Below are 24,445 nucleotides of genomic sequence, written 5' to 3' on the forward strand. Positions count from 1 at the left end.
TTTCATTATTAACTGAAAACCTGAATGAAAAGCAGGCTTGCGGGCACCTCATGTGGTCGTGGGGGGCTACCTGGTGCCCGTGGGCACCACGTTGGTGACCCCTGCTTAAGAGCATTGAAAACCTGTTTCTGAATACGCTTTTTAACATTATTAGAGACCTCTAGACATGAAATAACACCCCTATAATTCACCTTTACACTCCTATTAAGGTGTGTAATAATTCAAGATTCAAGAGTTTTATTGTCATATGCATAGTAAAACAGGCAGTTATACTATGCAATGAAATTGTTATTCTGTTCATTCTCCCAAGAAAAGAAAGAAAACACAAGAATGAATAAGAACATAAGTGTTACGTTTCTGTTTCATTTTGGTGTTGTCACCTTTTGACCTGTGTGCTTCTTTGTAGATCCCTTCACTCCCTGAGTGGGCGGTGCCACGAGGCACACCTGTAGCCACTTGGTCATCAAGGGCTCTTAAGCCACATGGCTGCAGGAGGAGGACGTGGGATTGTATGACTGGTTTGCATGCTGCCTGTGAAACACCAGTTTGCTTGCTCCTGTTCTCTTGGCCTTAAGATTGCTGTGTTATTTCAAAGTCTGTTCGATGTGCTCCTTGCCTCCTGTGACGCCGTCTGCTCATCAGTGAGTTTTTGCCTTTTTCCACGGTGCCTTTTTGTTTTACTACCTTAGTTGCACCGTTCTACCTCAGTTTGGACTCTGAACTTTTTGCTATTCCTTTGTTACTTGGTTCCTGCTCAACTAAATTAAAGATAGTATTTTTTGACCTGGCTCTGCATATTGGGATCAGTCACTGACTGCTCGTAACAATAAGAAACATTAATACCAATAAATTAAGCAACAACAACAGAAGAGACATTAATACAGATAAATAATACAAATAAATAAATAAATAAAGTGCTATGAGTGTGTGCGCGTGTGATGCGTGCGGCGTGTGTGAGTGCTTCGTTGAGAAGCCTGATGGCCTGTGGGTAAAAGCTGTTAGCCAGCCTTGTGGTCCTGGACTTCAAACTCCTGTAGCGTCTGCCTGACGGTAGGAGTGTGAATAATGAGTGTTGTGGATGTGTGCTGTCCTTGATGAGGTTGTGTGTTCTGCGTAGGACTCTATATGTATAAATGTCTTGCAGTGAGGGGAGGGCTGCCCCAACAATGTTCTGTGAGGTCTTGATCACCCGCTGGAGTGCCTTCCTATCACGTGTTGTACAGTTACTGTACCAAACAGTGATGGAGGCGGTAAGGACACTTTCCATAGTGCATCTGTAGAAGAAACTCAGGATTGTGGTGGGCATGCCAAATTTCCTCATTCTTCTCAGGAAGTACAGTCTCCTTTGGGACTTCTTCATAATTTGTTGGGTGTTGTGAGACCAGGTGAGGTCCTCGCTGATGTGTGTGCCAAGGAACTTGAAGGCTCATCAATAAACAGGGGTCTATGTGGCTCCTTTTCCCTTGTTCTTGGGTCGATGATCATCTCTTTAGTCTTATCTGTATTGAGAAGGAGATTATCACGACACCAAGCTATGAGGTCCGCCACCTCTCTTCTGTATGACGTTTCAACACCACCAGTGATCAGGCCGATGACTGTCGTGTCATCCGCAAATTTAATGATGCTGGTGTTGTTCTGGGAGGCCACGCAATCATTGGTGAAGAGCGTGTAGAGGAGCGGACTCAGCACACACCCCTGCGGGGTCCCAGTGCTCACAATTCTTGAGCTGGATGTGCGATTGTGGACTCTGACTGACTGGGGCCTGCCTGTTAGAAAGTTAAACACCCAGTTACAGAGGGAGGGTGACAGGCCAAGTGTGAGGAGCTTATTTGTGAGTTTGTGGGGGCTGACTGTATTAAAAGCAGAGCTATAGTCTATAAATAGCATTCTGACATATGTGTCCTGGCCCTGTAGGTGAGAAAGGGCTATGTGGATGGCAGTGTTGACTGCATCATCCGTGGACCGGTTCTGGTGATATGCAAACTGTAGAGGGTCCACAGATGCCTGGATGATAATAATGTAATCTTATTAAATAGTAGACATAATAAGAAAAATAAGACATCCATCCATCCATCCTTTGTCTATGCCGCTTCTCCTCATTAGGGTCGCGGGGGTATGCTGGAGCCTATCCCAGCTGACTTCGGGCGACAGGCGGGGTACACCCTGGACTGGTCGCCAGCCAATTGCAGGTCACAAAAATAAGACATATACGACCTTAAAAAAAACTGTTTACCACCTTAAGAGACACTTTTTAACATTATTAGAGCCCCTCTAGACATGAAATAACATTCTTATAGTCACCTTTACACTCCTATTACAATATAGTGGACAAAATAACAAAAACAAACATATAAGACATAACTGTTTTGTATGTGTTGCAGTGCTAGGGAAGCTGATTTGGGGGCAGACAGGAAGTGACGTCAGATGTTCAGAGTTGAGTTTTAGCTTCAGCAGTAGCCTGTGTTCGGGATTATTGTGTCTGTTGTGAGATCGTTCAAAGCTGCAATAAAAGACTGTTGTGATCAAGTATGGAGCTTGTCTATCCCATCCAACATTACAGTAACATTACTGCCACCTAGTGGCCAGTGTAGAATATTATATATCATCACAATGTCTTTGAATGCGTCTTCTAAAAGCCCAATAATGTATTTTACTTCATTTAGTCATATTTTATGCTTGGAAATGCTTCATTTTGGCAAAAAAATGCATACAATTTGCTTCAATGTGCATATTTTTTAGTAATAACAGGCGGTATTCAATTAAAAAACAGCATGATTTATAAATTTATATAGTTTTGGAAAAATGTGATAGAGTGATGCCGTGAAATTTAAAGCTACTGTACATGATTTGTGTGAGATATATTTTTCACACTGACCTTGCCGACCTGGGATGACCTTGTTCTATGTTGAGGTTCCAACATCAGCACTTTTGAGTGGAATCGCAGTTTGGGATCTGCCGGCCTCAGCAGAAGTCAGAGACAAGACTTGGCTCTGTCACATGGTGGTACCAACACCACAGAACATCAAACTTTACGACACAAAATATTTCTATGCCATTATTTACAGCAGCTTTTAGAGGAAGGTGACACCTTACATCAGGGGAGTCCAAAGTATGGACCAGGCTGTTTTTATATTGGCCTGCGGCACATTCTCAAAATATAATTAAAATCAACAGCAAAAATGGAAAAGTCAGTAGTAATTTTACAAGAATTAAATATTAAGAAAAAAAAGTGATCTAATGAGAATTTTTTTTAAATGAGAATGACGTCTTAATATAATGAGAACAATTTTAGTAGTATAAAGTTGAAATATTAAAGAAAAATAAGTTATTTTTTGAAGTCATGATAATACGCAAAGCAAACAAAACCATATATAAAGTTTTCATTTTTAGAAAAGTTGGTTGCAGAAAAAGTTATGTTATGAGAATAAAGTCGAAATATTGTGGGAAGTCATAATTACAAGAATAAAATTTACAAGAAATGAAATAGTTGGAACTTAAAAAAACCTCAAATTTTACATTAATAATGTCAAAATATTAAGAGAAAAATGTTGTACTGTAACGAGAAAAAAGGCAGAAATGTATTAAAATAAACTTGTTATATTATGAACAAAAGTAATGTCATTTTAGTTGCATAGAGTTTAACTATGAAAGAAAAATGTGTATTTTTTTGAAGTATGACTTTTTAAGTATGAGAGACAAAACAAAAAGTTGCACATTTCTGGAGAATTAGGTTGGGGAAAAAGTTATAATATTATGGGAAGAAAGTCAAAATATTATGGGGATAAAGTCATATTTACAAAAACAACATTTGCAAGAAAGTTGAAATAATTGGAAAATTAAAGAAACAGCTGTAATTTTACAAGAATAAGGTCCAAATATTACGAGGAAAAAGTTGTTTTCTAACAGAAAAAGTTGCAACTTTATGAGTATGAACTTTTATTATCATGAAAAAAAAGTCATTTTAGTAGCATAAAGTTGAAATAGTAAAGAAAAAGCTTGTTCTTTTTAAAGCTGTAATATATTATGAGAAAGAAAAAAACAAAGTTGGGGAAAAAGTTATAATATTATAGGAATGGTCATAATACTGCATTAGCAAAAGACATTTACGAAGATTATTTAAGAAGAAAAAACTGTAAAAATGGAAAAAAAAAAGAGTGAAGTTGATATTAAAAATGTTTTTTCATCAATATGACAACTCTAAGATGCAGTTTTTTCTTGAAAAAATACTTCTTAGCATATCGACTGTACATGCATTGCTTTAAAAAATATCAAAAATGTCAAAATTGCATCCTTTCATTTTTGACTATGTGGCCCTCACTGGGAATAGTGTGACACCCGTGGGTTATATGCATGCATTATATAATGAGCGTTGATTAGATATGCATCTAACCTCTACATCATCATGATGGTCTTGGTGTTCCTGCCCTGTTGATGTTGCCGTCATATCTGATTGAAAGACTTTCCAAACAGGTTCTGTAGATGCAGGACTTGCTGCAGGTCGTGGCTGCGTAGTGGCCGTGCAGGTTTGAGTGCGAGCTGTTGGAATGCAGACGGTCCACTGCAGCACTGAAGATTCACTTTCACACATAAACCACCACTTGATGTCTTCAAGGACTTCCTTTCTTATTTGTGAAGCAAAGCGGCTCATTTTTTTTCCTAGCGAGAGGTGGGTGACCTCTTATTGTCCTTTTACTGTCCTCCACCTTTCTCCGGGAGGTGTCTCCTCCTGCGTCGTATGCAATGCTGGTGCTGAAAAGGAGCTCACCTTTCTTTGCCCTTGTTTCTGTCCCAGCAGTCCCATCCATGTCTCCTGCCCTGGCCAGGTCGGCTCCCAGTGAGCTCAACCACTGGTGGAGTAAGCTGAAGTTTCGCCTTCAAAACAAGAAAGGATGGAACGAGATGTTGGATGAGACCTTCCTGCTCCAAACCAAGTGGTAAGTGGTAACAAGGAAGACATTTTGTATGTCTTCCTCTATATTCTGTCTCGTGTTGCAGCACCAACGACATCCCCCTCTTCTACGCGGCAAAAAGGAACAGCGTGGGCTGCATCAAGAAGTTCCTCAACTGTTCTTCTACTAACATCTTTGAGAGAGGTAGGTCTGTAAGTGTGTTTGTCTGCTGGCGTGACCGTGAAGACATGCGCTTCTCCTTCAGGAGCTCTCGGAGAGACTGCGCTCCACGTTGCCGCCATGAGTGACAACCTGGATGCTGCCGTGGCCCTGATGGACGGAGCCCCCGAACTCATCAACGAGCCCATGACCTCTGACCTCTTCCACGGTTAGCAATCTTTGAAAATTAGTTACAACACCTCTTATAATACATAATTAAATTTACAACATGTCATTTCATTTTAGACACTTAAACTTTAGTATCAATTATTGAATTTTAATACAAAATAACACCAGATAATTATTGTAGGACGCAAGTGCAATTTTTTGTAAAACTATTCTTTTTTTTAACTTTCTCAACATTTATTGTTAATATATACTAAGAATATTCAGTATCCATCCATCCATCTTCTATGCCGCTTGTCCTCACTACGGTCGCGGGGGTATGCTGGAGCCTATCCAGCTCAGCTCACTTTGGGCGAGAGGCAGGGCACACCCTGGACTGGTCACCAGCAGGGCACATACAAACAAACAGCCATGCACACTTACATTCATACCTATGGACAATTAAGAGTCTCCACTTCACCTAACATGCATGGTTTGGAATGTGGAAGGAAACCAGAGTACCCGGAGAAAACCCATGCACGCAAAAAATGTTGTTTCTATTTTTTACTTGTAACCATTGCAATTTTATTTTGATCACATTAATTTTATTTATAAAACTTATTTAACACCAGAAAATATTTACAGTACTTTGGCAGATGTAATTTAGTGAGTACTTTTTCCAAACGTTCTTGTCATAATTACAGTAATTCATTAATAAATTGCAGTGCCTCGTTTGTGGCAGTTAATTGATTTGAGACCCGACCTCGATAAGTGAATTTCCACCAAGTAGGATTCAATATTAACAAATTTAATATTTTATTAGTTATGGCATAGAAAACCTGTTTACAATCTTCTAAATACGCTTTTTAACATTATTAGAGCCCTCAAGACATGACATAACACCCATATAGTCAGCTTTACATTTGTATTACCCTATACTAGTAGTCATAATCAGAGCAAATATGACATATTAGACATAAATGGTCACACAGCAGATCCTTGTTTTTTTTTCTGGAGAGCGTACTTACTTGCGGCTTCAAATGGCTTTACTAGACTCCTCACTAAGGTTCCCAAGGAAACACATTTACTGTGCGTTGTCACTAGACAGACCACGAGATGCATTCAGGGACTCTCCGACTGTCACACGGATGTCTTAATTATGCGTGTATGTGTGGTCTAAATCGGGTCACCAGCACGGTGCCCGCGGGTACCAGGTGGCCCCGAAGTACCACATGAGTCGCTTGCCCGTCTGTTCTAAAGATAGCTCAAACAGTAGCACTTCCTTACGAGCTGCATCTCATATTTTGGGGTTGCTATTCCTGTTTAAATCACACTTTTAAAAATGTAAAAAAAGACTGTTTTAATAGTGCCCGTTCTCTTTTGTTCCTTTAAGTTAACATGTGATTAAATGTAGCTCCCAATTACGACGCGAGATGGGCGCATGAATGCATCAAGGCGGCCGCGGAGATTAAAGAGTTGTCCTAACACGGACCTGTTTTTTGATGTTAAACTAACAGTGTGCGTCTATAAATGTGAGTAACCAGGTTTTCCACTGAACTCTATACTACTGGAAGGGTCGTCACGGCTGACCGCATGAAGCCATTGGTCCGCCATCTTGCTTCACCCAAAAAAGCACACACGCATACACATACATGTATCTTCATTCACTACATACATTTTTAATGGTTCGGTACAAAAATTAACACGAATTAACAAAAATTCCATTGAAACAGAGTAAATTTACTAGACCCAAATCTCAAAATTTCCCTCCAGTTTAAGGTTTTTCCTACCTCCTATGGTGTGACATTACAATGCATAACAACTCAATTTCAGTGTTCACAAGGTATTTGTTATGAAAAGGATCTACGTAGTATCAAAGTTAAATGCTAGCATACCTTTAGAAGATGATCAGGAAAGTCAAATATTGTTGGAACTGCATTTTGTCCTAATCTAACAGTCTGGCCGGTCCTGTCGAAGTTCTCCTTGGTGAAATGACTTGAACAGAGTTGCGATCTGGCTGCAGGAATCCACCCGTCTCTCCGCATATTTACTACCCATTGCTTTAGAAGTTGAGCATTGCAGTGTGGAAATCTAAAGGAGAATAAGGGGTCATTTACAACAACTTAGATGAAAAGATGCTTACAGATTTAAAGTATCTATTTTTTTTCACTATTTTTATTATTTTATTTTTATTATTTGTATTATTTATTTATTTAAAGTATTTACCTTCCTGTGAAATGTAAGTCCCTTTTCGCGATTTTCACGAGTATCATGATTTGTGCAATTAATAGCAACACAAGACGGCATCTCGAACTCCTCTTAGTTGTTAGGCTTTCTTGTTTTGAGTGAAACAACATGGCGACTTCTATACTTCAAGCCTCCAATGCACAGCAAGCGATCGGGCCCATTCCATGTATAGAGTTCAGTGGTTATTTCTCATTCATTCAATGCTAGACGCCGTTTGCACCGTGATATTGTATGTGTTGTATGCCTTAAGCATCCAGCCGACGAGTTGGTCACTAACGCTGAGCTAAGTTAGCACTGCCACCAATTCATGATATTGTTAGCATGCTATTTCAATGTCTTTAGTGCACTGCTGATAGTTGAGATGTTATGTTGCTGTGCATTTGTGGATATGTCTAAGGAGGGGCGATGTGTGGCCAATCACAGAGCTTGAAGAGTGAATACATCATGAAGATTTTCCATCATCACAATTACGGATAATGACGAGCTGTACACGTTTCATGCTTTGGCAAAAATGCATTATCCGTAACGGATACTTGTCTACAACGAGTGTCCGGCTCATCCCTAGTCACAGTAAATGTGTTCCCCAAGGAACCTTAGTGAGGAGTGCCTGTCTCGTCAAACACTGACACCCAGTGGCCAATGTAGAATACAGCACTGCATTCACGATTACAATGCTTCTTCATAAACTACAAGAAAACTTGTAATTTTACAAAAATAGTGTTGTCACAGTATGAGGAAAAATAACAACATTTTAGTAGCAGTTGTTGAAAGATTAAAGAAAGATGTTTTTTAAGGTCGTAATATTTTGAAGAACAAAGAAAATAAGGAATAATGTAATTTTGAGAAATTAGGTTGCAAAAAAAGTTAGAATAGTATGGGAATACATTCAAATTTTGAAGAGTAGTGGAAAAAACAGCTTTAAAACACAAGAATAAAGCCAAAATATTAAATATTTATTAAAAATCATTCTAATGAGAAAAAAGTCATAAATTTATGAGAAAAAAGTCATAGATTTATGAGAATAAAGTCGTAATATTATGAGAAAAAAGGAATGTAATTTTCGGAGCATAGATTTGAAATATTAAATAAAAAATATGTTTATAATGACTTATAATAATAAATAATATTATTTATTAAGAAATATTTGGAAAATGTAAACCAAAACAGCAAAAATGGGGAAAAACAACAAAGACTGAAGTTATCACAAAGCTGATGCAAAAGATCAAAATGGCAAAGCTGCATCCTTTCATTTTTCACTATGTTTTCATAATACCCGAAGTGAACCCAATAGTCATTCACTCCTCAGTCACACACTGGTGGCGGTAATCTACATTTGTAGACACCTCTGATGTGGGACAATTTGAGGCCTTCAAAACATAGGAAATCCAAACAGGATACCTCCTGCACTGTGCTCTTTACAGCCAGGTGAGGGCGCTGTTCTGCCAATGGCAGCCTTTTTCCAACAGTGTTCAGAATCAGAATCAGCTGTATTGTCCAAGTATAAATAAAAAAACCCCCACAGTATTTATATTTTTAAAAAACTGCACTATAAGCTATACCATAAAGGGTCTGTGCATGGCCATATTTTGTTGTATATGGTTCTGAGGAATGTCAAATCAAGTATGTACCATATTTCTGGTGCGATAATTTCTCATTTGTCATCATACAGCACGGTTGTCCAAAAGTTTTTCGAGGGTCACTTCACAAATACAAAGTTTACAAAGATGACACAACTGATTCATGTTCCTTCTCTAAACATGTGTCAATCAAGTTAAGGCCAAGTTAACCATGCCACAGATTTCAAGCAATATGGGATAGAAAAAGGATCTTTCTGCTGACAAAAAAAACTGTCAAATATCGCAATGCCTTGGACAAGGCATGACAGCATTCAATAATTCTCAAACACCTTTGTATGGTGAAGAAATTTGTGGCTGAGTCAGATGACAGGCGGGATTGTGCTGATAAAGACATAATGAGAAAGGTTTCTGCCAGACAAATGTATGGACTCGAGAGCACCTGCTAAAAAGTCATTACAGAGCAGCAAACAGTTATTTGAAGCTGCTGGTGCCTCTGAAGTCCCTCAAGGCGGAGGATCCTCCAGAGGCTTGCAGGTATGGATAAACCTACTACAAGTATTTGGCCACCCCTAACCAATACTCCCAAGCAGAAACGGTTGCAGTGGGCCAACAAATACATGAAGACTAAATTTCAAACAATCCTGTTTGTTGATGAGGGCCGTGCAACTTTAGGTGGCCTGGATGGATGAAATAGAGTATGGCCAGCATATCTCAACAAGGCTGTGATGTAAGCAAGGAGGTGGCCCTCTTTTTTCCCCTGACTTCAACCCATTTGAGAACCTATGGAGCAATGTCAAGCAAAAAATCAAAGAGTCTGGGAGGCAGATCACAACAAACCAGCAGTTGTGGGAGGCTACCCTGATATATAATTCAAAGAAATTCAAGCAGAAATGCTCCAAACACTCACAAATTCAAATGTAAGAATTGTAAAGGTTTTATCAAAGGAGGGATCATATGTTAATATGTAACTTGGTCTGTTAAAATGTTGCTGATTGAAGTAGCTTTTGCTTTCAGTAAATATGACCTCCTTATGCTGCAAATTCAACAAATGACCATTTTTGGTTCTTAACAACCAGTGAAATGCTTTGAAACGCCATCGATCCATCTTCTATGCCACTTATCCCCACAAGGGTCGCGGGTATGCTTTAGCCTATCCCAGCTGACTTTGGGCGAGAGGCGGGGTACACCCTGTACTGGTCACCAGCCAATTGCAGGGCACATATTGACAAACAACCATTCATACTCACATTCATACCGATGGACAATTTAGAGTCACCAATAAACATAACATAAATGTTTTTGGAATGTGGGAGGAGTACTGAAGAAAACCTACGCATGCACAGGGAAAACATGCACACTCCACACAGAGATGCCCAACGGAGATTGGAATTTATCCATCCTAGACTAACTATTTACTGGAAAAGGAGAGAAATAATAATTACGTTTCTAAAACATTACTAAGACTACAATTACATATTGCATTATGTTGATGGCTGTGCATTTATAAATCCTAAACGTAGACAGGCTGACTAGAAATAAGACACATATTCTTTGCAAGATATTGTTTTTGCAGTGTTCAAAGTAAAATGAAGACACCTTCTGTAGTGAAACACATTACACTCAACTGAGTGAGTGAGACACACACTTCATTGTTCCCAACGCTGTTTTTGCAGATGAAATAAACCCTGTATGAAGTTACGTTACCATCATAATAAACTGCCACACATTCGCCAGTAGTCATAATTACGAGAAAGCTAGCCCTCCCCACAGCTAACGTTATGTGAGTAAACTTAATCTCACCTTAATCTCACTGATTTACGCTATGCTCGGTTACATGAAAACGCTCGATTACATAACCTAAAACACAACTTTGGCACACACACAGCCGCACTCAGCTAAACCAAGTTAACCCAGCAGGTTTACACTGGCCATTGATGTGAGCTCACGCTCTGTAAAGAGTGTCTTCGCTGACCTAGGTAAATTTTCTTTTTGTAACATTATGACTTTATTCCCACATAACTTTTCCAACAAATTAATTGTTCAAAAATTACAACTTTACTTTTTGTTTCCATAATATTACAACCTCAAAAAAACATTTTTTTTCTTACTATTTCAACTTTATGCTACTAAAATGACATTATTTTTCCTCATAATATTACAACACTAGTCTTGTAAAATCACAACTCTTTCTTGTTAGATTAAAACTTCCTCTTAAAATTTTGATTTATTCTTGCAAAATTACTTGATTTTTCCATTTTTTCTGCTGTTTTTTTTTTTTATTTTCTTGTAAAATGATATATTTAGAATGTGCTGCGGGCCAATTAAACATTGGACACCCCTGATATACGGGTTCCATTTTGAACAGTGACTTGGGTAACCGGTTACTATATTGTTCTTGCCCTATAGAGCGCTACGTTACCATGAGCTGTGTTTTATTGTCTGACCCAGGTGTGACTCCTCTCCATGTGGCTGTGGTCAACCAGAACTTGAATTTGGTCTATGAGCTGCTCATTCGTGGGGCGGATGTGTCGACGCCGAGAGTCACTGGCCTATACTTCAGGAAGAGGATAGGAGGACTTATCTACTACGGTGAGGATGGGGAAAGCACACGAAAACACTTGCGGTACATTGGGTACACGTGCACAAACAATATCAATAATTTAATTCCACCTAAAATAACATCTTTAAAAAAAAATGTAAGTCAGCAAAATACCATCTGTCATTACCATGGTGACCCCAGTTTCTCCTTGGTAGCATTAGCGTCTGTGCTAGCGGTACTTTCTAAATTGGCAAGAAAAGATTATATTTCAAGACACTATGACGTGATAACTAGGGATGTCCAATATTTACTTTTTTGCCGACAACAGATATGCTGATATTGTGCAACTCTCAATTTCCTATTCCGATATCAACTGATTAACACATTGTGGTGACCCACAATACTGTTTTAGACACATGAGACATTAGATGCATTAGACATTTCTCTGGAGATTAATAAAGTGTCTGTCAGTCTGTCTGTCTGCCTGTGTGTTTGTTTGTTTGTTTGTTTCCGGGTTATGAGGTTGTAGCCATAGACATAGATAGATGCCGCATTGAGTGCGATCCGTGCCGTATCTACTGGTGCGATACGTCAACGTTGCCGCCATATTGGATGGGTCAAGGCTGAGCTGTAAATGAATACTTACTTATGAGTACTTACTTACATAAAGCGCATTTCTACAAATAAATTGAAGTTAATTTCTCTCTTTTACACATTCACACACGCACAAGTATACTTGGGAAATAGTCAGGCACCAAAAGCAATGTACAGTCAAACCTGTCTTAACGGCCACCTGCCTATAGCGGCCAATGAAAAATCCCCCGCAGCAAATTTACATGTTATAGACCCTGTGTATAGCAGTCACCTGTCCAACGCGGCCAGCGGCCACCCATTTTGTATCAATTGGTCAATATCTGACTGCATATAGCGGCCAAATTACCGACTCAAGTAGAAGCTTCATGCACGAAAAAGTTTCGTTTTTCAGTCAATGAAGCCGTCGTGTGTAGACTTTAATTACTGAGTCCTAGCTCAGTCACAATCATTCACAAGATCCACACAAACTGTCAGTTGTTCCACATAAAAAAGCCGTCTTCTTTTCAACTTGCAATTTCCTGGTCAAACATGTAACTTTAAGAGCATTTGCACCAAAACATTACCGCAAAGTAGGCTGGGAACAGGACGTGCTCCCAGCGACGCTACAATAAAAAAAAAACATGCTAGCGCTCGCGTGTTATGTTTTGCAGCGGGAGCAAAACTGAGTTCGGTTGTACTTAATTGAAGTATTTTAGAATGTACTCATGTTATTTTTGATCAATCCTCATCTACAAATCTATCAAAGTCCTCATCTTCTGTATTCGACACAAAAAATGCCGTCTTCTTTTCCATTCGCTACTAGTCTGTTAACTTGAAGCAAAGAAGGAAACTTCTCCTGTTGCTTCTGCCAACTTTATTTATTGAACGCGGCCACCATAGAGCACACAGAACACACACACACAAGTCTCGTCTCTCCTTCCTGCTTGCCCACAAGCCAAATTAAACAAGCCCCACTACATAGCTGTCCAGGCAATGCCTGTAACAAGTTACACCGTTTATTTCCTGGTGTGAGACAATGTGCACAATTTGTGTCAATACTGTAATGCCGCTTGTTGTGGGGAAGGAGAGACTCACGTCGCCAATGCACCTTAATCGCTTTATTAACAGCGGAGAACACTGCAGGACTTTACATCCACGCCAACATAAACACACTTCCCAACTCTCTCAAAACTCACAGCTAGCACTGAGCCTAGCTCTCCTGCTCGGGATGCCCACCGTCACTTCCCGTCACTTCCTGTCACTTCCTGATGAACTAAAGCTGTAATGACACTCTGCCGTATAAAAAGTAAAATATTAAAAACAAGCGTAAGACATTACTAGCACAGCTTTGTTCTGTGGGTCGTGGATAATAACAAGCCTAGTAGCGCTGTACAACTATTATCTGCAGTCCCACAGTGCCCTCTACTAGTCAACATTATTATTATTATTTTTTTTTCCCTTTTTTTTTCTTTTTTTTTCCTCTACTGGTCAACATTCAAACTGGACGCCAACCTGTCTATAGAGGCCACCTGTCTATTGCGACCACTTTTGCAGACTCCCTCCAGTGGCCGCTATAGACAAGTTTGACTGTATTTGATCTTCTCAGATGGCGAAGATAAGAATAAGAACTTTGGGCTGTCAAATGCTAAAAAAATGTAATCAAATTTATCACAATTTTCAAATAATTAATGATGATTAATCACCATGTCACACTACATTACCTCATAGTACCTTATATTACTTATATTACTATATCATTTTTCTATGTATTTGAAAGTAGCAAAGAGTACATTTGGAATATAGAAAGTGAAAAAATGTATTGCAATTGATGTGTAACAGATGAGGGGTAGGATTAGATAAACTTTGCTTCTTCCTACTCCTTTTTGGACAACTGTGACAGATATTTGAATCAGACTTTTAACTGTGCTATTATGAACAATGAGGAGTTGTGTTCAAATACATCACGTCATTTAAGATGAATTAACATGTTTTGAGTGAATTTTCTGGGATAATAATAATCAGCAAATTCATGTATTTTAAATGATACCCATTTAACTAAAAATAAATTAAATCTTTACTAAAATAACTCATTCATATATAATCATAAATCAAGGCACAACAAACACAAATGTATCCTTATATAAAATATGTAATACTTTAATTATCTGCAAAAAAGGCAATATTGGTGCATCCTACTTAATTATTATTAGCTTTAATATTGTTGATGGTTGAAAGCATAGAAATGACAAAGGACCTGTGTTTTTCATTGCTTATTCTGCTTTTACAGAAATAAAATTAGGTTAAATTATATTTTCCGTCCATTTTATGTCTAAGAACTTATGCACATTTGATTCCCAGGTGAGCACATACTTTCATTTGCAGCGTGTGCCGGCAATGAGGACATCATCTCCATGATCATCGATGCAGGGGCCAGCACCAGGATCCAGGATTATCGCGGTACGGCATCTTAAATGGTTTAAAAGTACACATTATTTTTATTTCATTACATTCCATGATTATTTTTCCATTTGTATTTGACTTTCTTGGGTTTGTGTCTCTCAAAGGTAACACGGTGCTTCACATTTTGGTCCTGCAGCCCAACAAGACAATTGCATGCCAGGCAATTGACCTGATCATGGCCCGCGATGCAGAATTGGACCAGTCGGTACCCCTTGATATGGTGGCCAACTACAGAGGCTTTACACCTTTTAAACTGGCGGCCAAAGAGGGAAACATAGTGGTGAGTGCCTGACGTTGCTGAACTAATCAAATCTTCATCAGCTGTGATTCTCTCTGTGTCGCACAGGCCTTTCAGCACCTGGTGAACAAAAGGCGTTTAGTCCAGTGGAGTCTCGGACCTTTGACTTCTCACCTCTACGACCTTACCGAGATTGACTCATGGGCCGACAATGTGTCGGTGCTGGAGTTGATCGTGGGAAGCCAACAGAAAGAGGTGCATTGTTGCGGGTTGGGTTTGGGCTAGGGGTAATGGCTCAGGGTTAGGATTTGGGTGTTTGGGATACTGATTCCTCCGTGAATCACCACCTTACCGTGGTGGAGGGGTTTGTGTGCCTGTGATCCTAGGAGCTATGTTGTCTGGGGCTATATGCCCCTGGTAGGGTCTCCCAAGGCAAACAGGTCCTAGGTGACGGGCCAGACTAAGACTGATTCAGAAGACCTTTAAGAACAAACACATGAGGAGGGACCGCACCTGACCCGGGCGTGGGATACCGGGGCCTCACCCTGGAGCCAGGCTTGGGGAAGGGGCTCGCAGGCAAGCGCCTGATGGTCGGGCTCTCACCCGTTGGGCTCGGCCCGGCTCAGACCGAATAATCACACGGGATCTCCCCACGGCCACAAGGTGGTTGATGCCAGTCGTGGCGGCATGCCCCGAATCGATGGTGGACACCAGAGGTTACGGCTGCCGTCAAGCTGAAGGAGTCCAGCTGATAGGTACCGGCAGGCCAAGCGGCACGCAGCTTCGGCGGTGGTAGAGGCAAAAACTCGGGTGTGGGAGGAGTTCGGTGAGGCCATGGAGCATGACTTTCAGTCGGCCTCAAAGAGGTTCTGGCAAACCGTCAGGCCCCTCAGAAAGGGGAAGCAGTGCCTGGTCCACACTGTTTACGATGGGAATGGGGGCCTGCTGACCTTGACTGAGGTTATAGTCGGACAGTGGAAGGAATACTTTGAGGCCCTTCTCAATCCTACTGACATACCTTACACAAAGGAAGCAGAGTCTGAGGACCCAAACGCGGAGAGTTCCATCACCGCGGCTGAGGTATCTGGGGTAGTCAAAATGCTCCCCAGTGGCAAAGTTCTGGAAGTGGATGAGTTTGACCCTGAATTCCTCAAGGCTCTGGATGTTGAGGGACTGTCTTGGCTGACACGTCTCTTCAACATTGCGTGGAAGTCAGGAACAGTACCTCTGGATTGGCAGACTGGGGTGGTTTTCAAGAAGGGTGACTGGAGGGTGTTTTCCAACTATACTGGAGGGGGATCACACTCCTCAGCCTCCCTAGTCTATTCCAGGGTGCTGGAGAGAAGGGTACGACTGTTAATCGAAACTCGGCTACAGGAGGTGCAATGTGGTTTTCGTCCAAGTCGTGGAACACTGGACCAGCTCTACACCCTTGCAAGGGTACTGGAGGGTACTTGAGAGTTTGCCCAACCATTCTACATGTGCTTTGTAGACTTGGAAAAGGCATTCGACCGTGTCCCTCGCGGTGTCCTGTGTGGGGTGCTTCAGGAGTATGGGATTGGTGGCGCGCTACTACGTGCCATTCAGTCCTTGTACAACCGGAGCAGGAGCCTGGTTCGCATTGCCAGCAGTAAGTCAAGCCTGTTTCCGGTGAACGTTGGCGTCCGCCAAGGCTGCCCTTTGTCACCGATTCTGTTCATAATTTTCATGGACAGAATTTCTAGGCGCAGCCAAGGTGTCGAGGGAGTCCAGTCTGGGGGCCTTAGGATCTCGTCTCTGCTATTTGCAGACGATTTGGTCCTGATGGCCTCATTGGGCTGTGACCTGCAGCGTTTACTGGGATGGTTTGCATCTGAGTGTGAAGCTTCTGCGATGAGACTCAGTTGGAAAAGGCTGTATTGCTCCCTCCGGGTTGGTCATGATGTCCTGCCCCAGGTGGAGGAGTTGAAGTATCTCGGGGTCTTGTTCACGAGTGAGGGAAGGTTGGAGCATGAGGTCGATAGGCGGATCGGCATAGCGTCTGCAGTAATGCGGTCGCTGTACCGGACCGTCGTGGTGAAGAGAGTCAATTTCCTGATCGATCTATGTTCCCACCCTCACTTATGGTCATGAGCTTTGGGCCGTGACCGAAAGAAAGAGATCACGGATACAAGCGGCTGAAATGAGTTTCCTCCGTAAGGTAGCTGGACTCACCCTAAGAGAGAGGGTGAGGAGCTCGGTCATCCGGGAGGAGCTCTGTGTAGAGCCGCTGCTCCTTCACATCGAGAGGAGCCAGCTGAGGTGGCTCGGGCATCTGGCCCGGATGCCTCCTGGACGCCTCCCTGGTGAGATGTTCCAGGCATGCCCAGAAGGGGCAGACCTAGGACACGCTGCAGGGATTATGTCTCACTGCTGGCCTGGGAACACCTTGGTGCCCTCCCGGTGGAGCTGGAGGAGGTGGCCGGGGACCGGGAAGTCTGGGCTTCCCTACTGAGACTGCTGCCCCCGTGACCCGGACCTGGATCAGCGGAGGAAAATGGAATGGAAAAACGGAATGGAATGGATAGTGTTGGGGTTAGGGTTTGGGGTTAGGATTGGGTAGTAAGTAAACAGATAGGCTTTGGGGTTCGGGTTAGTAGATAGAGTTGGAGTTAGAGTTCGGGGGTTAGGTTAAGGGTTTGGAGTCAGGGTTAGTTTTGAGCGTTGGTCTAGTTACTTTAGGTTTGGGTTGAAGTAAAGGGCTACGGCTTGTAAATACCTAGGAAAGTGATCAGGCACTATAACAATATAGTGCAATGATAGTCAAGATTTATATTTACTGTAAGTAAACTACAGAGTTAATGATAGTAATAAATTAATAATAATTTGATAATGAGTGAGTATTGACAATGTACTCACCAGAAATTAAGAATTAGTAGTCAGTGTAACAGTGGTTAGACATAGCATTGTATGCACACAGTGGTTCAGATGTCTTCTTCCTTGTACTTTATAAACACCAACTGAATGTACTGTTTCTTGAAATCGCTCATTTTAGTGCATTGTTTGAGTTCCTTACTCAGTCCGTTCCACAACTTGATTCCACATACAGAAATGCTGAAGGTTTTTAGTGTTGTCTGCGCATATACGTAGGTGTTTTAGGTTTAATTTTTCGCTAAGATCATATTTCTCCTCTCTTGTTGATAAGAATTGTTTTACATTTTTGGGTAGCAGGTTATTGTTTCTTTTATGCATAATTTTAGCTGGTTGAAAGTTTACCAGATCAGCAAATTTTAATAATTGTGATTTTGTCAATAAAGAGTTTGTGTGTTCTCTGTAAGTGGCATTATGGATTATCCTAAGTGACCTTTTTTGTACTACAGTTAGTGAGTGAAGTGTACTTTTATAGTTATTACCCCATATCTCCACAAAATAAATTAAATATGGTAATATTAGAGAACAATAAAGTGTATGGAGTGGTTTTGGTCTAGAATAAATTTTGCTTTATTCAGTAGTGAGGTGTTTCTTGCCACTTTATGTTGTACATTTTTAATGTGAGATTTCCAGTTCATATTAATGATCTATTATGACACAGAAAAATTTATTTTCGTTCACCCTGTCAATGTCCACGCTATCATACGTATTTGCGCATATGTATCCGTGTTGCAATTACCAAATAGCAATATTTTAGTTTTGGTTAGGTTCAGGGATGGTCTGTTTTTATCAAACTATCTTTTTAGTGTAGTTTATTAATCTTGTGGTTGTATTAGATTTAGGATTAGGCTGAAGTAAAGGTGAATAAAAGTACAGCATATTTGTATTCCAGGCTAGGAGGATACTGGAGGTGACCCCAGTGAGGCAGCTTGTTAGCCTCAAGTGGAACCTGTATGGAAAGCACTACTTCAGGTACACACTCTTCAGGTACACACAAAAAAAAAACCAAAAATCTGCACACTAGTTTGCTTCATGCTTGCTTTTTTTCTGTGTTTTGCACCTTGGTAGACTGCTGATGGTTTTCTACCTGCTCTACATTGGAACGTTCACACTCTGTTGTACGTATCGCCCTCTAAAGGACTCTCCTGCGAACTACTCGTCTTCACATATGGACAAAACCATCCGAGTCCAGAAGACACTCCGTGTGAGTACAAATAAACGTGCATATACTGTCTTAATTTGACATAACTGTATGTCCAAACATAGATAAGTACTGTAATTAAGGGTAATCTGTGTATCATTTGTTCATTTGTTTTTCAAAATGAACTGATAACTACAAATAATTACCCCTTTTTTTCAATATTTGTTCAATATTTGTTTTCTAGACCCAAAACAAAAAAACTAATAATGAATAGTTTTTCGGCTTTCCGATTTTGTGCACAATTGGGAAATGGACGAAATGGATAATTCTCCAATTTCAATTTGATGCAATCCGTGTGACCCGGATGTGAACTTCCATTTGTTGCAAGCCATGGAACCCAGAAGGGAAGTTTGACCTTATTTTGAGACAATCATTGTTCATGGCGTCCCGTCTGACCTCATCTGTCACTATAGCAAAAAAGAAGGGTGCTGCAGTCCAACCTCCACCTGGAACCTATCTATGACGCCAACAGGACACCTCACTGGTATCACCCCAGATATCCTCATGCTATACCGCTCCTCCTGTGGCACTCTCATATCTATCTCACCTATCTCAGGACTTTCACAGCAACCATTGCCGGGCCGTGTTTTATGCCGGATGCCCTTAGTGACGCAAACCTCACCATTTATCCAGGCTTGGACCGGGACTACAAAGTACATTGGCATATGACTTCTTTGTGGCTGATTTAAATAAATAGATGCACTAAAGTGAAACTAGAGTTTTTACCAAAATGTTCCCAAACAATATTGCGTGTAACAAACTGTTGTATTTTACCTTTTTGCACGTTGAATTTTCTGATATTGATAAAGATGTGGATGATATAAGTGACGTGCATGACATCAGTTAACTACTGTAGAGTAGAGAGTGTTGGCATGGTTAGCAGTGTGGAAAATGACGTGCATGACATCAGTTAGCTACTGTAGAGTAGAGAGTGTTGGCATGGTTAGCAGTGTGGAAAATGCCAGTGACTAGCGTGAGTTGTGGCTGACAACAGCTCCTGTGTGACTGTTCACTGCACCATTGCAGTAGGAATGTTACACTGACGAAACAATAGCCACCGAGTATGCTGTCAATGCTAATGTGTCATGTATGTAATGTCTTATATGTCTAAGACGTCTTATTTTCCATTATTATGTCAACTATAGGATAGGTAATAGGAATGTAAAAGTGACTGTGGGAGTGTTCTTTCATGTGTAGCAGATCCAAATAATGCTAAACACTATATTTAGAAGGTCTTAAACAGGTTTGCTATGCTCTAAGTACAAAAGGCAAGGCAAGGCAAAGCAAGGCAAGTCTATTTATAAAGCACAATTCATACACAAATGAATTCAAAGTGCTTTACACAAAAGAAGGGTAAAGTCACTTCATAAAATCCTTCCATAAAAACATAAACTCTTTCTAAAATCATTACATAAAATTCCATAAATCATGACATAAAACAAAAAAAAGATTAAAATTTAGAGTGCAGATAAAATACTTTCATTTGTCATATGCACAGTTGAATAAAAGGGTTTTCCGCTTGGATTTGAACATGGCCAAAGTTGAGGATTGTCGCACATCTTCTGGAAGACTCTTCCAGATTTTGGCAGCATAAGACTGAAACGCAGCATCACCGTGTTTAGTCCTGACTCTGGGGACCCGCAGGAGACCACTCCCTGAGCTTCTCAGAGCTTGAGATGATTTATGTGGCTCTAACATGTCAGAGATGTACTTTGGTGCAAGACCATGAAAAGACTTGTACACAAGCAGAACTGTTTTAAAGTCTATTCTTTGATCGACAGGAAGCCAGTGCAAAGACCTGAGTCAGGGGCGGATCTAGCTTTTTTGAAAAGGGGGTGTGTGCCCGAGGCCGTAGGCCGAGGGGCTGGAAATGGAGCGAGGGGTTTGGGAGCCCTCCCCCAGAAAAATGTTTCAAATCAGACCTCATTCTCTGCAATCTGGTGATATCTGAGGCCAATTTTATGTCCTTAATTTCAAGAGTTTGTTGTTATTTTTATCCGTGGAATATATCGTTAAACCAAAACATTCTATTTATAAAATGAGAGCTCACCTGTGTAGGGTTGTCAGAGATGCCAACTTTTAGCCATGGGCAATAGTAATGATTTTGTTAGAACATATACGAATGGTTGTTACTCCCGACGACGTCATCATTGACAAAATTATTCGGAAAAAGTCAGATTACGCATGTTTTCCAAAGGCTTAGGTATTGGAAATTAACGCCCGATCTAGTTTACAAATTTTTCAATATAGAAATTACACCCTTTGGAACCAAGGGGTACGTAAAATTGAGTTTTCACTATATTTGGACTAAGCCCTGCACTAAAAAAGTGCACTGATGAAGAAGGTTAGCGACTGTACCTTCATTGACAATGATCGCTACGTAGGCTGCATGCTTCATTGAGTTTGTCTCATAGCCAATCAGAACAACATAATGTGTGTTAAGATTCATCAGTAAACCGAAGTCTGAGATCGTAAATATTTTGTGGGACATCGTAATAGCGTAATGAGGGGTAAAATATCGTAATCATTACGCCGAAATCGTAATGGTTGGCATCTCTGGGTTGTCAATGTCAAAGTGTGCTGGCCGCCAGCCAGATTGACCGGCTTTTCAGATAAAAAGGCTGTCTATTTCCCACTGGGAAGCAATCCCTAGCAGAGTGTTTAATTACTTTCACCTCATAAACCCTCCAGCCCAATGCCCAAACCACCTGCCACTACACAGTGCAGCATGTACTAAGCCATACACATGTACAGCCAGCCTAGAACAGTGTAGCATCCTCCTGGCCCAAAAAGCAGACCACAAAATATTCCCTGGGGCTCCCCTCCCCTGCTCCCCCAGCCGGCCTAGCTCTGGGGTCAGTTGACTGACTGTGGCCTGGGGTGATCTGTCTTGGTACTAGTAGCAGTACTAGTAAATCAACGTGTACCGGTTTAGACATACATGTACCTTCACTGGGACTGGGTGACTGGAATCCAGGATGGTTTATTATTTTATTAGCTTTTGTAGTGGTAAAAAAAAATCGTGGATGCCTCAAAACGGGGGGGGGGGGTACACTCCCCAGACCCCCCTCTAAATCCGCGCCTGTGAGTACTGGACTAATGTTGGGAAAATGTACATACATTTTATGCAGCTATATATTTACAGATATTATCCAAATTGCTAATGCTAAAATATGCATCTACCAGATATAAAAAGTAAGTGATTAACATGTTTATACAACAGCTTAATAAGGATGTACTGACTAACAAATATTTTTACTCAAGGATGATTAGTGTCTCATGCTAAATACAAAATAGAAACAGGAAGCGCCTGTTTCTGTTTCGTTGAGTAAGTAGTTGTGAAATTAGTCTCGACCGGCTTCAAGATGTTTCCCCTTCCCCTTTGTGGTTGAAACTGCATGTAACCAGGGCATACCCAAAGCAAAATAAAAGAGCAACGAGACAGAGGCTGACTCAGAGGGGGTTGGAGGATTGTAACTGAGCAGTCTCTGATCACTCTCCTTGCAAGTAAAACTGTACTCACGTCTTTGTGCCTTCTTTCATAGCTGGTGATATAATGTTTGGTGTTTGAACCTGACATTAACTTGGTCCTTCGAGCCGGATCCCAATATTCCTGACGATTCCAGCACTCGAGTGAGACCCAGGTAAGACTGTGGCCACAGCATTATCACCCTTTTCGGGACTGGTTTCTCCTCTTGGACTGGAGTCGGATGGATGACGGGGACATCGGGACATAAAGACGAGTGAGTAGCCTTTTGATCAAAAGGTGTGTGTGGGCCAGTGTGCCAAGGCCAGTGTGCCAAAGAGTAAAGGGCCAGTGTGCCAAAGTGTAAAACCCTGACAATTCTAGACTCTATCAGGTAAACTAAGACCAGTTAACTCCGTGCAGAAGAATTGAACACGCGTCAAATACAAGGTCGTTGCGGGAGACCTCTGGCAAAAGTAGTTAACATGTTAACCTAATACGTTAAGAGGATCACGTATTAGAAGAGTGTATGACTGTGAGTGTGTGTGGGAGTAAAGGAACCACTAGGAACCCAAACTCCATACCAAAACAGTGAGACCTTACGTGGTGACTTTTGTGGAAGCACAGGCAAGAATCGTCCGCCCTCACCGGGGTAGAAGCTTGACGATTACCACATAAGCCAATTCACCACCTCACTGAAGAACACCCCCAGTTATTAGAACTCCCTAGGAGTTACCATAATAACTGGGACCAAATTTGCAAAATGGGTAAATCCCAAAGTTAAAGTAAGCAACAATGTCTTGATAAATTAGACTGTAAAGATTGGACGTTTGTAGAAAAACAAGATCCAGATGCGATAAAACCTCTTTATTACTGGATAAAACAGTACGATTTTAATGGCAAATTATCAACCGCAGGGTTACAAGACTTACAACAAAAAATTAGGAACAATACTAAAGGTAAAAGTAAGGAAATGAACAGACAAGGATATCAATATATATTGCGGTTTGGATGCAAATAGCAGGGAAAAGGGAAGAGGGTGAAAAAAAAGAGCAAAACGCGAAAAGGCAGAGCAGGAGAAAGAGGAAAGAGAAAGGCAAGAGAAAGTGAGACAGGAGCAACAGAATGTTGAGGAAAGGATTAAAAAACTAGAGGCAGATCAGGAAAAGACAAAGGTAATGTTTCACAGGAAAGAAGATGACGAGTATGTAGGACCATATAGTGAGGCAAGACAGCTTTTACAGCAGCCACCTTCAGCACCAGAGGAGGATAGACCGCCGGTCTACACTCCCTCTGCTGCTGCTAAAATGTCCATACCCAGCGCTCCGGCACGACCCTACACTAGAACACAGGGTCCTGTAGGGAATTGGACAAAAGCAATGGTAACAGGAGCAGAAGGAGGCCTGTTATCGCCTCCCCCGCAGACACTTATATCACCCCTTGCTGCCCCTCAGTCTGAGACCTGGGTAAAAAGTGCATGTGGCCCAGTATCTGGGATGAGGGATGTAGCAACGGATGATTTATGTCCATTGATTGAACTACCAAATCCAAGAGCGGGTGAACCCAATCAGGGTCCAGTTGTAAGAGTGTTTAGGACATGGACAAGTGAGGATGTTAAAAAGGGCAGTCAAGTCTTGACTTATGTGGATGACATTTTAATAGCTTCAAAAACTAGGCTGGACTGCGAAATTGACACAATTGCAATGCTAAAACATTTGGCTGAAGGAGGACATAAAGTCAGTAGAGCTAAATTACAATTTTGTAAAGAACATGTCAAATATCTGGGTCATCAGCTGAGTGCAGGGGGACGTACTATTTTGGAAGACAGAAAGACAACTATTTTACAGGCACCTAAACCTCTAACTAAGAAACAAATGATGTCCTTTTTAGGTCTCACAAATTATTGTAGACAATGGGTGCCAAATTATTCTGAAATAGCAGCCCCGCTGCAGCAGTTGATGTACTCAGAACAACTTAAGATGTCTGACGCCCTGACCTGGACCCCTGAGGCTGAAGAAGCCTTTTGTAAACTTAAACAAGCT

The 24,445-nt window shown here is 41.1% G+C and overlaps 1 protein-coding gene across 6 annotated transcripts in view; it reads left to right on the forward strand.

The window, feature by feature from the left end:
- Nucleotides 1-369: 369 nt before the first annotated feature.
- Nucleotides 370-24,445, forward strand: part of trpv6 (transient receptor potential cation channel, subfamily V, member 6) — a 42,695-nt gene continuing 18,619 nt past the window's right edge. The window contains exons 1-11 of one of the 6 annotated variants that reach the window (XM_054781175.1): nucleotides 370-641; nucleotides 4,471-4,666; nucleotides 4,793-4,934; nucleotides 4,996-5,093; nucleotides 5,155-5,277; nucleotides 11,486-11,626; nucleotides 14,508-14,606; nucleotides 14,714-14,889; nucleotides 14,956-15,102; nucleotides 18,629-18,708; nucleotides 18,805-18,940. In XM_054781175.1, the coding sequence (XP_054637150.1) occupies nucleotides 4,804-4,934; nucleotides 4,996-5,093; nucleotides 5,155-5,277; nucleotides 11,486-11,626; nucleotides 14,508-14,606; nucleotides 14,714-14,889; nucleotides 14,956-15,102; nucleotides 18,629-18,708; nucleotides 18,805-18,940 (1,131 nt within the window). In that variant the 5' untranslated portion in view covers nucleotides 370-641; nucleotides 4,471-4,666; nucleotides 4,793-4,803. Of the gene's footprint in view, nucleotides 642-4,000; nucleotides 4,667-4,792; nucleotides 4,935-4,995; nucleotides 5,094-5,154; nucleotides 5,278-11,485; nucleotides 11,627-14,507; nucleotides 14,607-14,713; nucleotides 14,890-14,955; nucleotides 15,103-18,628; nucleotides 18,709-18,804; nucleotides 18,941-24,445 lie in introns of those variants that run through there. The other 5 variants (XM_054781177.1, XM_054781176.1, XM_054781174.1 and 2 more) reach the window with 5 other exon arrangements.

This window comes from Dunckerocampus dactyliophorus, chromosome 7 (genome assembly GCF_027744805.1).
Source record: "Dunckerocampus dactyliophorus isolate RoL2022-P2 chromosome 7, RoL_Ddac_1.1, whole genome shotgun sequence".
Taxonomy (NCBI): domain Eukaryota; kingdom Metazoa; phylum Chordata; class Actinopteri; order Syngnathiformes; family Syngnathidae; genus Dunckerocampus; species Dunckerocampus dactyliophorus.